Raw genomic sequence first — 11914 nt, 5'->3', positions numbered from 1 at the left:
TTAAAATGTTTTTTTTTTTATTCTTTTGATTTCATTTGTTTTACTTTATTTCAGCAGGAGAAAATTTCAAATCTAATTTCCTTTTCAAATCCAACCAGTATAAAAATAAGAGATTGGCCCCTAATCTTTGTCCAAAAGATACATTTACATGGTTGTAAATGCTAACATTTAATAGCCTTGTGATTTGAATTAGCAAATCCAAATTATTTGATCAAATTTACTTTTATCAACAAATACATTTTCCAAAATTAAAACATATTCATAGAGGCAATAGTTTCCATCCTATGTAAAAATCAAAAAAGATTTTCCCAGAGTAAAGGAAATGAAATGAATCAAAGTTTGGAGTTAACCAAACTAAAGAAGCCCTAAAAAGAGAAGAATCTTCATCTAAAATGCTGGTACGCCACCAAATCCTAATTCAGCGGAGGGTCATTTTAATTCTTCTGATAATTCTGAGGACAGACACAAAACTCTGAGAAAGATACATTAAAAATCCATGAAATGTTCTTGAGCTCAGCAGATTAACATTCCTCCCTCCAGTCGATATTACAACATTCACCAATAAATGAGTTCCTGGGTGAGAAATGTTGAAGATCTTCACTCAAACAATTCAGACTCATTTTTGACTTTCTCTTAAAACCAGAAACAGTTTGTCAATTTAATGATGAAAAACTAAACTTCAAAGTGCCGATTGATCGTGAAAGAAAGATTCAATCGTGATGTGTGTTTAAAGCCGACCACACAATGCGACACCATTAACATGCCGAGTTAGGGGCAACGCACGTCAGGTCCCAGTCACATGACTCCACCATGCAACGGTCAGACGGTGGCAGCACGGCGGCGGCGCTTTGGCCTAACCGTTGAGTCTCTGCGTCACCACTTCTCTGTACATGATGGAGATGTAGACGAGCAGCAGCAGGATCACGAAGAAATCATCCAGGAAGCCCAGTAGGCCAAACAGAGCCTCGGGCAAGATGTCGAGCGGCGACGCCAGGTAGGTGATGGCGCCCACGAGGCAGAGGAGGATCCGGATGCGGAACATCCAGAAGAGGCCGCCTACAGAGAACATCTCCCTGAAGGCGTGACGGAGCAGAGTGGGAACGTCCCGGAGTCTGTCCATCAACTAGGAGGAGACAGGAGAGGGGTCGGCGCCAACGTCAGTCTGTGCACCTTTTACAGCAAAAATAAGGCTGGAGAGGAAATGAAGTTGTCTTTTTTACTTTTGTAGATTATTTGTAAAGGAAGAAGAGAGCGGAGTTTGGGACGGAGACAAACGTGAGCTGGGACAGAGTGTACTCACAGATCTGGGCTGACCCGAGAACCTTCGGTTGTAGTCGTTAATGTCTCTTAATATGAGCTGAGGTTCTGCTTCACCATCCTGGACCCTCTGTGGAGAAGCGTGCTCGGGGAATAACGGGAACAGTAACGTCACCTGAAAACCATCAAAAGGAAAAACTACAAATACACAAGACGGTGCACAGACATGCAGCACTGAGGTGGAGACACGTTGGGTCACGACCAAACATAAAAGCAGTTTTTCCACAAGAAAAACATTCACCATTTTGCAAATGAAATAAAGAAAAGAATTAAAATGTTAAAAAAAGGAGTGAAATGCAGGGCCGTGGTGGCGTGAGTCAGCATGTCAACAGAACCTGCAGCAGCTGCTCAAAGGTCCCCTGGCCTCTGCCCGGATGGTCAGCTAGCCTTGTGCTAACTAGCTGCTGACCATCCAGATGACGGGAGCTTTGCAGACGTTCGACAGGCCTGAATCATCTCTGCCTGCTGGACCAGCAGCAACAATCACACCGGCTCTCACCATTTGTCTGCAGATGGGGCAGCTGATGGCTCCCAGCCACGTTCCGTACCTCCAGTAGGCGATGATGCAGGAGCCTGCGCCGGAGAGAAGCAGCATGTGTTTGAGGATGACCCACATCACACGGAGACGTGAAGCTCACTCGTTATCACGTGCTCACCACAGAACAGATGTCCACAGTTGGTTTCAACGGGCAGGACGGCCTGCTGCAGACACACAGGACAGGACATGTCCGTGTAGAACTGCTGCCTGTCCTCCGCCTGTCCAAAAGGCACAACCACAACCCTTTAATGCAAAGCACATTAGTTCTGCAGCTCTAAAGACGACAGGATCCTCATGTTGCCCCCCCCCCACCGCATCAGTAGTCGTCACGTGTTCGGCATAAAAAATTGTTTGCCCGTTTTTACTGGTTTCCATCGCCGCTGAGACAACAAGGCAGCAAAATGATGGTGATGTTGGCTTCTGCGGACTCCTCCGACGCACCTGATCTGTCTGGAGTTGCTGTCGGACAACTCGGACGTGCTCCTGGTTCTCAGGATGGATGTTCTGCTCCTCCTGCCTGTCAATCAAAAACACATGTGGGCTAAAGCAGAGCCTGCGGGCTGCAGGGCCTGGATCGCCTGTGAGGTGTGCATACCTGCAGAGCAGTGTGAGGAGGCCAGAAAGGAACGTGACCACAACCACAACAACAAACAACACCTGGTTGCTGACACCTTCAATGAGGGTGTCCTCATCCTGGATCAGGTAGTCCCCACAGTGGCTGTCCTCCATTACCCACAATCATAGCCTAGGACACCGCAAACCAACCGCAATCGGGCCCCTCAGGTCCGCTTCTGTTGTCTTGGTTTCATCCTGAATAAGCTGCTTCCTGCAACCACATGATGCGGAGGTTTGTTAGGATCACAGGAGCCTGAGACGTCACTGACACAACGAGGATTAAATGTCCAGAAAATGTCTCCGTCTCTCAGATTATCAGCAGGATCAATCTGCTCCGATCACCCACAAAGCTAACTTCTGTTCACAACCTTTAATTAAAGCAGCCGGAACATTAAAACCAGTGGCGCTAATGCTAATGCTAAACTAACTGAAAAATAAACGCACACAACAGGAACAATTCGCCTCTCGAAGAGATGGTCTACCTTTGTGCACAAGCTCGGTTCGTCGGGTCCATTAACCGCCTCCAGTCCGCAAACATCTCACTCTCCAGACATTTTACTCTCCATTTCCGGAGTGTGTCTGCAGCCACAGCGGAGCAGCTCATTGGCCGAAAACCACCGGGAACGCCCATCGACTCTTTTTTTTAATATTTCAAAACTTTATTAACCTCTTTTATCCGCTTGACTTTTGGACGTGTAAATATTATGATAAATTTAGTTTGTCTCCTCTCAAAGGTTGGTGTTGCTTTAAACGCTGGTCGCAGATAAGGATGGGGTTTTTATGTCTTTATTTTCAGCATTTTGCAGCCACAGTTCTGTTTCCAGGCTGGGAATAAACACACTTTCATTGCTAAGATGTTCAGCGGTCTCATTGTTTGCTGGAACATTGTTTTAAAATGACGAATTACCTGCGTCTTTTCTATTTACCAAAAACAGAAAAGGATCATTTCACTCGTGGCTTTGCCTCGTGCTCAGGTCAAATAAAAATAAAAGCTTTTGCGGTATGCAGTATGCAGATTTTTTATGGAAATCATCGACCTCCGTCTCCAGCTCTGAGACATTCGGAGGTTCTTCTCTGCAGATCCAGTCCAGCACCGAGACAGAGACGGACTGCTGATGAAGTCTGGACCGAGCTGACAATCGGTGTGTGTCTGAGGCGAAAAACGATCTGATTTGATACAGAAACAAATAAATGCTCGATGACGACTCTTGTATTTCTGATGTAGATGACCAAAGATTCTATAAATAAGATTAAAATCGAGGTTTCTGAATAAATTTACTGGTTGTTCATCTTTGAGGAACTTGTCGCCACTGTTTCGTTTTATCTTTCATTTCCCGACATGCTGCCAGTTTGGTTAATCACAATCAATTCCAAATTAAAATCATAATTGATCAACATCAATACAACAGTTACAGTTAATATTGTTAAAATTAAATATCCTGAAATCGTCTCGAAGCGCCAAAGAAAAACTGGCTGATGGAGACGTCATGACGTAAGCAAGATTCCTGAGCTATGATTGGCCGGACAGCGTGTTTTCGTCTTGACGTCACCACGGTGCTCTTCCTGGGGAGCTAGCGGCTACAGTAGTTAGCATCACTGCGCTTCCGGTGAGGTGAAATGCCGCGTTATGCGCAGCTCGTGATGGGTCCGGCAGGCAGCGGGAAGGTAAGACCACCACCCATGGATGCTACCTAGCATACAGATAAAAAGTGCTGTAGCTCCAAAGCTAACAGGCTAATCTATGGAATAAGCGCTAGTGGGTGTTTAGCGTCGCTGACTGTCTCCCTCCAGAGCACCTACTGCTCCACCATGGTCCAGCACTGCGGGACCCTGAACCGCTCCGTCCAGGTGGTCAACTTGGACCCAGCAGCGGAACACTTCAACTACCCGGTCATGGCAGGTGAGTTTGTACCTGATCCAGATCCACGTGTTGCTCCATCATAGAGGCAGCAGCTGTAGACCAGATCTAACATGACCGAAGGACTTCTACAAGATCGACAACGTCTCTTGTTCTCACGAGCTCAGACATCCGCGAGCTCATCCAGGTGGATGACGTCATGGAGGACCCCTCTCTGAGGTTTGGTCCTAATGGAGGTCTGGTCTTCTGCATGGAGTACTTTGCTAACAACTTTGATTGGCTGGAGGAGACCCTGGGTCATGTGGACGATGACTACATCCTGTTCGACTGCCCAGGTAAGCGCCACCTGAGCGGCGATGATGATGATGATGATGATGATGATGATGATGGAGAGCGCTGATGCTCTACAGTAGACGTGTTCTCCATCACTCAGAACAGGGTTCTTTGTGTTCCTCAGGTCAGATTGAACTCTACACTCACCTCCCAGTCATGAGGCAGCTGGTGGAACGGCTCCAACAGTGGGAGTTTCGGGTTTGTGGAGTTTTTCTGGTGGACTCCCAGTTCATGGTGGAGTCCTTTAAGGTAAGAGTGCACCTGTCCCTCAGTCCTGGAAGGGAGCAGAGCGTAACGTCTCCTGTGGCTGCAGTTCATCTCTGGAGTCATGGCAGCCCTGAGCTCCATGGTGTCGCTAGAGATCCCTCAAGTTAACATCATGACCAAAATGGACCTGCTGAACTCTAAAGCCAAGAAGGAGATCGAAAAGTGAGTTCTGGGTGTGAAAATCAAGGCGTCGTCCGGAGTTCTCCATGTCCTGATGATCCTGATGCCCTGCAGGTATCTGGACCCGGACATGTACTCGATGCTACAAGATAACTCGGACAGCATCAGGAGCACAAAGTTTCAGAAGCTGACAGAAGCCATCTGTGGTCTGGTGAGAGGACGTGAATGGGCTCCAGCCTGGCCCAGTTCCACCTTTGGTTGTGACTGTGGTTCTGTCCAGATCGAGGACTACAGCATGGTGAGGTTCCTGCCCTTCGACTGCACGGACGAGGAGGGAGTCAACATCGTCTTGCAGCACATCGACTTCTCCATCCAGTACGGAGAGGACCTGGACTTCAAGGAGCCAAAGGTGACGAAGAGCATGCAGGAAACGTCTCGGCCAACATTCAGATGACAACGTTGTCACCAGAAACACAAAGCTTTTTCCTTTATGTGTTCAAAAGTTCTCCGTGTTCACCTCTTATTAGTGTGCGTGCCCAGCCAGTAGGTGGCGATGTTAGCGAGGGACTCTGTCCTTGGCTAATATAGCACGCGACCTCTGAAAGAGTGAGAGCGGCACGTGCTGCGCATCACCGCACTTCCTGTTTACACGGAGACAAAAACAGGAACGTCCTCGAAATTCTTCCCTCTGGAGCCCGGTTCCGAAAGTTTGTGGATTCAGCCCCTCCGGGCGCCGTTGTCGTGGAAACTAAGGGAGCAAAGGCAGCCAAATGTTGCCGTTTTTGTTAGCGTGTAAATGGGCCTTCAGAGTGTGCTACACACGAGGAAGAACTTTTAAAATGATACCTTTAAGAGTCACACGTTCCAGATGAGAATCATTTGTCCTTTTCTCTGCAGGAGCTGGATGAAGAACCCGCAAACCTAAACTACGACGAGATATTTCAAAATAAAGGCAACAGCTGAAGAAGTCTGGAGAAGAAAAGTCACTCTTGTGTATGTCTTCTATTCATGGACTGTGTAAAGTTTAAAACATTGGATTGTAAGTTATATTTTGAAGAAATAAAAGCTGTTTGGCGCCTCCGTGTGGCAGCTGGTGGTACAGCGGGGCAGTACTTCCTGTTTCAGGGCAGGGTGGGACAGACGGAACCGGAGCTGCTGCTCGACTCGTTACTACTGTTCAACATGCCGGTGAGTTCTGTCTGCGTGGCCGGGACCGAACCCAATTAGCAGGTCGTGTGCGGGATTGAGCCGAAGCCACGCACAGAATCCCGCAGCGCTGTCTCGAGACCAGTGGTAGTGTTAGCACTGTAGCTAGTGGTTAGCATGTCGAGGACGCGTCCACCGGAAACGGGTTCATGCTTTTACGCTCATTCCTGGTTTGGTTGGAGATGCTTCGTGTTGGGAAATGTGGCAGCTTGTATAAGACAGTAATCATGTGTTCTGGTGCTTCCCAAGGCGTATCATTCGAACCTGATGCTCCCCGAGACCAGGCTGGTGGGGAACATGGCTCTGCTCCCCATCAAGACCCAGTTCAAGGGTCCAGCTCGGGGCGACGGTAGGACTCCTTCCTGCTTCTTTCTGCCCGTGGTGGAAGCGAGATTGTGAGGGCGGTTCTCACCTGGAGAACCACCATGTTTGTCACAGTGCAACAAGCTGAAAAAATGAGGAACCAAATGAAACAGTTCTTCAGAACTGCGGCAGAACTACAGTGTTGACAACGCTTTACATGACCGACCTGTTCTGATCGCTAACCTATGGTTTCCTTTCAGGAATTGACTCGGACATCATCGACGAGGCCATTTATTATTTCAAGGCCAACGTTTTCTTCAAGAACTACGAGATCAAGGTGACAGAAATGCTTTGATCTGTGGCCCTGCTGCCGCTTTGCTTCCTCCACATGTTCCCTCTGTTGCTGCTGTCTTCAGATTGGACTTTTAGCCTGAAGCTTGTCTTGTTTTTCAGAATGAGGCAGACAGGACGCTCATCTACGTCACGCTCTACATTTCTGAATGTCTGAAGAAGCTCCAGAAGGTAAAATTGCACCATGGCTTCAAACTGAACATCAGAATGTGCCGACAGTTTGGTCATTCAATGACCTGCGTGAAAGTTAATGCTAGGCTAACTGTGTCGTTGCCCTCACAGTGCAGCTCCAGGAGTCAAGGAGAGAAAGAGATGTACACCCTGGGAATCACCAACTTCCCTATTCCTGGAGAGCCCGGCTTTCCTCTCAACGCCATGTACGTGAAACCCAGCAACAAGCAGGAGGAAGGTGAGGAAACGCCGCCTGGTTGTAGCAACATGCTAACGTGGAGGTGATGAGACAAGCAGTAACCTGAACCAGAAAGTCATTCAAAGGGATTTGAAAGTAGAGCAGCCAAGTTTTCCCAAACGTCACCGTTAAACCGTGCATTCATCGTCGGGAAGCCGAAGGTTGCTCACCTTAATCGTGCCAACGTCATTTTCCAGAGACCATGAGGGGCTACCTGCAGCAGATCCGCCAGGAGACGGGTCTGAGGCTGTGCGACCGCGTCTTCGATCCCCAGACGGACCGACCCAGTAAAGTGAGTCCAGCCGAGGCTGCTGGTGCTAACACATGCTGGTGCTAACACATGCTGGTGCTAACACATGCTCGTGCTAACACATGCTCGTGCTAACACATGTTCTGTCCTTCCAGTGGTGGGTCTGCTTCGTCAAGAAGCAGTTCATGAACAAAAGTCTGTCAGCCCCTGGTCAGTGAACGCCTCAGGGTCAGCGAACGCCTCACGGCCAGCAGACGGATGCCGATTGATTTTTCTACTGGAGTTTAAAGACATTGATTCAGTTGCATGATGACAATAAAGGATCAATAAAGTTTGGGTCAGAACTCTTTTGTTCCTCTGCGTAGACACAAAGATGGTGAAAACGTCTGGTGCTGATGAGCAGGTCACATGACACAGAAGCTGTGTGACAGTTCTGGGGGTGGGGGGGCATCAAACCATCATGACTGCCTCATTGCTCCAGAAGAGTTCACAGAACGCTACCGTTCCGTCTCTTCCTGTAAACGGTGCACGTGCTTTTCTCTTTCCCCTAAAGGTGGCGTGCTAGTGACGGCGTGCTAGTGACGGCGGCTGCTGGCTTTGTTATCGCTCCTCGCCGTGGGGACGCCGACCAGCCCAGGAGGGCGTCATCGCCCACATCGCCACCTACTGGCCCGCCATGTTTGCTCCCGTTTTTAGTCGTAGAGGAGCCACGTGAACGCGCTAGAAAGCCATTTCTGATTCAGGTGACGTCGTGGAAACGGGGCCGAAATACCCAATACTGACCAGCACAGCCAGGAAGTTGTGGGTTTGAGTCCCTCTGTGAACCTGGGGTTGATCCCGCCACCCCCCCCCCCCCCCAGGGTCGGATTCCTCGGTGTAAAAGCAACGAGGAAGGCGTGAAGAGGTACGAGAGGTGCACTCATCCCAGGACAGGTGGTGTCGGGTCGATCCAAGTACCGACCCTGGAGCAGGGCCACGGGGGGGGGGGGGTCTCCTAGGTGTGTATGAGAGTGCGTCCTGTGCAGGTGTCCCTGCCTCTCACCTGTTTTAGGCTCCGCCCCATCAGCCTGGCTCAGAATCAGTGAGGGGGGGCTGCAGAGGGATTCAAGCATGCAGCACCGTGGTTTCTGAAGGTTTATTCAAAGGTGGATTTTATGTACACAAAAGGGGAAAAGCAAGCGTCTGTGAGGGGGGCTCCTTCGGATGGAGAACAGGTGTGGAGAGCAGCTCTGGGGCAGGTAACACCTGGAGGAGCAGCTCTGGGGCAGGTAACACCTGTGTGGTGGCAGAAAGGCCTCAGTCGGACGACATCTCTTCCTGACTTCTCCTGACGCAGCGCGCCACCTTCCTCTTGAAAACGCCCTTGGGATCTTCACGCCACTCCTTCTGCAAGGTGAGCAGAGTCAACATTCTCACATCAGACATCAGCTCGGCCGCTTCGCCACCCGGGGAGAGGCGCGAGAGGACGCCGCCTTCAGCCTTTTGGGACTAAATCGCCTCCTTCGAGGGGTCCTTTGTTACTTTATTCAGACCGGGCAGATGTTCTCCTGAAGAACCCTGAAGAACCCTGAAGAACCTGCTCACTGTGGCCCCCTACTGCCCATAAGAGCAAACGCCGCTCTCATGCTCTCGCTACTCACGGCAGCATCCACGTTGGCGGGAGAGTCGCCGTTGGGGTCGGCCAACATGGAGATGACGCTGATCATGATGGTCTCCACCGTGTGGATGGGCAGCCATCGCTCCTCCGGCCTCTCGTAGCCGTATTTGTCCTCGCCGGGTTCGTGGAGGATGGAGATGCAAACCTCGCCATTTTTGGCCACTGGAATGAAAAAACAAACGCCGGCTTCCTGAGGTGCGACCAGAGCCAGGGGGCGTCACGTTCTGAGGCCGAGAGGACGGCAGCTCACCGTTGGGGTGCCACATCTGGGAGGTGAACTTCATTTTGGGGGGTCTGAGAGGGTAATCGGAGGGGAAGGTGAGGACGGCTCTGAAGAATCCTCCTTCACTACAACAGGACGGGGCAAGGTTAGGGGCCGCCCCCCAGCAAGGGGGTCGTTCACCATCAGGTTATATAATAATGATATAGAATCATATAGAAATAATGATCTAACCATCAGGTTATATAATAATGATATAGAATCATATAGAAATTATTATCTAATCATCAGGTTATATAATAATGATATAGAATCATATAGAAATTATTATCTAATCATCAGGTTATATAATAATGATATAGAATCATATAGAAATTATTATCTAATCATCAGGTTATATAATAATTATATAGAATCATATAGAATAATGATCTAATCAGGGCCTACCCCTGTTGGGGGTCAGGCCCTGCTGGGATCCTGGAGAGGGTCTTGAAACAATTTTGATTGTAACAGACGCAGTATAAATAAAGAACGATTGATTGATTGACCCCATTTCACTCACAATAAAGTATCCTGAGGTCCCATGACGACCACCTCCCACCGGTAGATGTTGTCATCATCCACCAGGCCAGCAGAGAAGCCCTCCACCGGGTTCTTGTTCAGCTCTCAAATGGGAACCAAGCAGAAACACATCACATGATTATTTGTCCAGGGATCAAACAGGCTTTTCCTCCTGGCTGCTTCGCTCATCCATTAAAAACCGCGCACACGTCTGACCTCCAGATTAGCAACATGCTAATCCCTGTGCTAACCCAATGGTCATAATCTGGGCGGCTCGTCCCTCGAGCGACGCCCCCTGCTGGCTGGCTGCAGGACAGCTCAATTATGTTGACTTGTACAAAATGTGACTTTTGTGATGTCATTCGTGTGATGTTTCCATGGAGACAGTTCAAGGGGCGGGGCTTGGAAATGGCGAAAACCAATAAACAGCAGCTTCTCTTCGCACCACACATGAAAAACAGCCATAAACAACAAAAGCTTCTTCTTTTTAGATAACTGCTTTTTTAAAAGTCTGTTCAAAGTAGACAAAGCAAAGTCTGGTGTAAACATGCGCGCTGATGATCATTCGGTCCTCGTTGAACCTTGAAATCACGCACACGCGGATAAACGTCGTGTTCGTGTCGCAAAAGAGGGAACATTTGTTCCTCCAGAATTGGCCTCGTTTATCCACATCAGAGAAGAACACTCGGGTTGGTCTCACGCTAAACACGAACTTATATGGCCCAACTGACGCCGTTTGCTTGGTTTTTGCTCCATTCTGTGGAAATGCGAACTTTTCTCCTGGTCCGGACACATGTGATCCAGGAAGGTTCTTACCCGCTAACTGCTTCCGTAGGAACAAGGCTGACGGGGCCGTCATTTCACATGTGGCCCTTTGCTAAAGCTGCCTGTGTCCTCACTGAAGAAAGCCTCTTTAATGCCACTTTCCTCTGAAAACTAGTGAAAGTGGAGCTGTCAAACGCCGGGAGACACTGCACGCGCTCCACGTTTCCGTCCGGCTGGTCCTCAGGGGGAAGTTTCACCCGCCTTTTGACCTGCCAGGCAGCGCCGCTTCCGGGTCACGGCGTTTCTTCTTCTTCTGACGCCCGTTCCCAATCTAATCATAAAAGGCAAATTTTGAGCTGTTTAGAAGGAAGAGTGTTACCGGATGCGAGAAAATGGCGACTTTATCAAATATATTAATCTGTAATCTATGCGAAAACAAGACATCCCTGAAAAACATAGCCCGGGGATTAAACGCCCAAATGCACTCTTGTTCGTGGGTTTGTTTAGTTTAATAATGGTTCTGATTTTAGCACCTTTTTACACGTGTGCCCCCTGCAGTTAGCATCAGGAACTACAGTTCTGTAACACCTCTCTGTTCTTGGCTTTGGGATGATCGTATTCTAATATTTCAGCAGTTACACATTAACTACCAACTAAATGTATTGTTGAGCGTACAGATCATATGTTTTAATCCGGTTGGTGTTTTCTATTTAGCTGCTCTATGAAGGTCTTCCCATTTATTTGACAGGGAAAAAACATGTACATTTGTGGTTTGTTGGAAGTTTTGTCTTTATAATTTTACACATTGGGGCCAGTTTCATTGGATGATGTGCTGCAGCAGAAAGCACTTGATTGACACCTGATGTTCCAGAGACTGAGAAGTGCTTCCTTCCCTGCAGCCCTGTTTACTCTGGATTGAGGAGAGGACAAAATAAAGGTGAATGCTACAATTTCATCCCTGGTGGCCCTGCAGCAACGTGGGCCGAGCACCGTCTATCAGGCCAATGACAGCTATTGAAATTGGCCCAGCAGCTACAAATCAGACCAGCGAGTCGGGCTTTAACTCCAACCACAGCGGCTGCAAATGGACAAAATGCCATTTGAGAATGCGCCCTGATGGATGCAGGCCGGCTGACCTCGCTGT

The 11914-nt window shown here is 48.9% G+C and overlaps 4 protein-coding genes and 1 long non-coding RNA gene across 5 annotated transcripts; 3 read left to right on the top strand and 2 right to left on the bottom strand.

The window, feature by feature from the left end:
- Positions 1 to 417: 417 nt before the first annotated feature.
- rnf170 (ring finger protein 170) lies at positions 418 to 3097 on the bottom strand. The gene is made up of 7 exons (XM_057019433.1): positions 2953 to 3097; positions 2451 to 2681; positions 2297 to 2372; positions 1974 to 2073; positions 1817 to 1890; positions 1301 to 1432; positions 418 to 1123 (listed from the first exon to the last, which is right to left on the bottom strand). The coding sequence occupies exons 2-7, from the start codon at positions 2582 to 2584 to the stop codon at positions 854 to 856; spliced, it is 786 nt and encodes a 261-aa protein (XP_056875413.1). The 5' UTR covers positions 2585 to 2681; positions 2953 to 3097; the 3' UTR covers positions 418 to 853.
- A 138-nt stretch (positions 3098 to 3235) lies between these two features.
- LOC130517513 (uncharacterized) lies at positions 3236 to 3745 on the top strand. Its single transcript, XR_008947732.1, has 2 exons — positions 3236 to 3444; positions 3520 to 3745. It is a non-coding gene; the product is annotated as an uncharacterized LOC130517513 (long non-coding RNA).
- A 248-nt stretch (positions 3746 to 3993) lies between these two features.
- gpn3 (GPN-loop GTPase 3) lies at positions 3994 to 6147 on the top strand. The gene is made up of 8 exons (XM_057019432.1): positions 3994 to 4135; positions 4262 to 4370; positions 4496 to 4663; positions 4786 to 4910; positions 4975 to 5090; positions 5163 to 5259; positions 5329 to 5457; positions 5946 to 6147. The coding sequence occupies exons 1-8, from the start codon at positions 4088 to 4090 to the stop codon at positions 6009 to 6011; spliced, it is 858 nt and encodes a 285-aa protein (XP_056875412.1). The 5' UTR covers positions 3994 to 4087; the 3' UTR covers positions 6012 to 6147.
- arpc3 (actin related protein 2/3 complex, subunit 3) lies at positions 6120 to 7899 on the top strand. The gene is made up of 7 exons (XM_057019438.1): positions 6120 to 6236; positions 6504 to 6603; positions 6818 to 6894; positions 7011 to 7079; positions 7191 to 7317; positions 7515 to 7609; positions 7723 to 7899. The coding sequence occupies exons 1-7, from the start codon at positions 6231 to 6233 to the stop codon at positions 7783 to 7785; spliced, it is 537 nt and encodes a 178-aa protein (XP_056875418.1). The 5' UTR covers positions 6120 to 6230; the 3' UTR covers positions 7786 to 7899.
- A 789-nt stretch (positions 7900 to 8688) lies between these two features.
- Positions 8689 to 11028, bottom strand: LOC130517500 (ubiquitin-conjugating enzyme E2 G1-like). The gene is made up of 6 exons (XM_057019439.1): positions 10822 to 11028; positions 10007 to 10109; positions 9475 to 9572; positions 9208 to 9386; positions 8843 to 8953; positions 8689 to 8812 (listed from the first exon to the last, which is right to left on the bottom strand). The coding sequence occupies exons 1-5, from the start codon at positions 10862 to 10864 to the stop codon at positions 8864 to 8866; spliced, it is 513 nt and encodes a 170-aa protein (XP_056875419.1). The 5' UTR covers positions 10865 to 11028; the 3' UTR covers positions 8689 to 8812; positions 8843 to 8863.
- Positions 11029 to 11914: the final 886 nt, after the last annotated feature.

This window comes from Takifugu flavidus, chromosome 20, assembly GCF_003711565.1.
Source record: "Takifugu flavidus isolate HTHZ2018 chromosome 20, ASM371156v2, whole genome shotgun sequence".
NCBI lineage: Eukaryota > Metazoa > Chordata > Actinopteri > Tetraodontiformes > Tetraodontidae > Takifugu > Takifugu flavidus.
Note: the sequence above shows the minus strand (reverse complement) of the source record. Positions and strands in the feature narration are given on the sequence as shown.

Coding starts and splice junctions, on each gene's coding strand:
- rnf170 (XM_057019433.1), bottom strand. CDS start 2,584: ATGGAGGACAGCCACTGTGGGGACTACCTGATCCAGGATGAGGACACC. Junction 2,074..2,296: donor AGCAACTCCAGACAGATCAG/GTGCGTCGGAGG, acceptor CCTTTTGGACAG/GCGGAGGACAGGCAGCAGTT. Junction 1,891..1,973: donor CTGTGGACATCTGTTCTGTG/GTGAGCACGTGA, acceptor TCTCCGGCGCAG/GCTCCTGCATCATCGCCTAC.
- gpn3 (XM_057019432.1), top strand. CDS start 4,088: ATGCCGCGTTATGCGCAGCTCGTGATGGGTCCGGCAGGCAGCGGGAAG. Junction 4,136..4,261: donor GTCCGGCAGGCAGCGGGAAG/GTAAGACCACCA, acceptor GTCTCCCTCCAG/AGCACCTACTGCTCCACCAT. Junction 4,664..4,785: donor CATCCTGTTCGACTGCCCAG/GTAAGCGCCACC, acceptor TGTGTTCCTCAG/GTCAGATTGAACTCTACACT.
- arpc3 (XM_057019438.1), top strand. Junction 6,604..6,817: donor GGGTCCAGCTCGGGGCGACG/GTAGGACTCCTT, acceptor GTTTCCTTTCAG/GAATTGACTCGGACATCATC. Junction 6,895..7,010: donor TCAAGAACTACGAGATCAAG/GTGACAGAAATG, acceptor CTTGTTTTTCAG/AATGAGGCAGACAGGACGCT.
- LOC130517500 (XM_057019439.1), bottom strand. CDS start 10,864: ATGACGGCCCCGTCAGCCTTGTTCCTACGGAAGCAGTTAGCGG. Junction 10,110..10,821: donor CCTACGGAAGCAGTTAGCGG/GTAAGAACCTTC, acceptor TTCCCATTTGAG/AGCTGAACAAGAACCCGGTG. Junction 9,387..9,474: donor CCAGATGTGGCACCCCAACG/GTGAGCTGCCGT, acceptor TTTTCATTCCAG/TGGCCAAAAATGGCGAGGTT.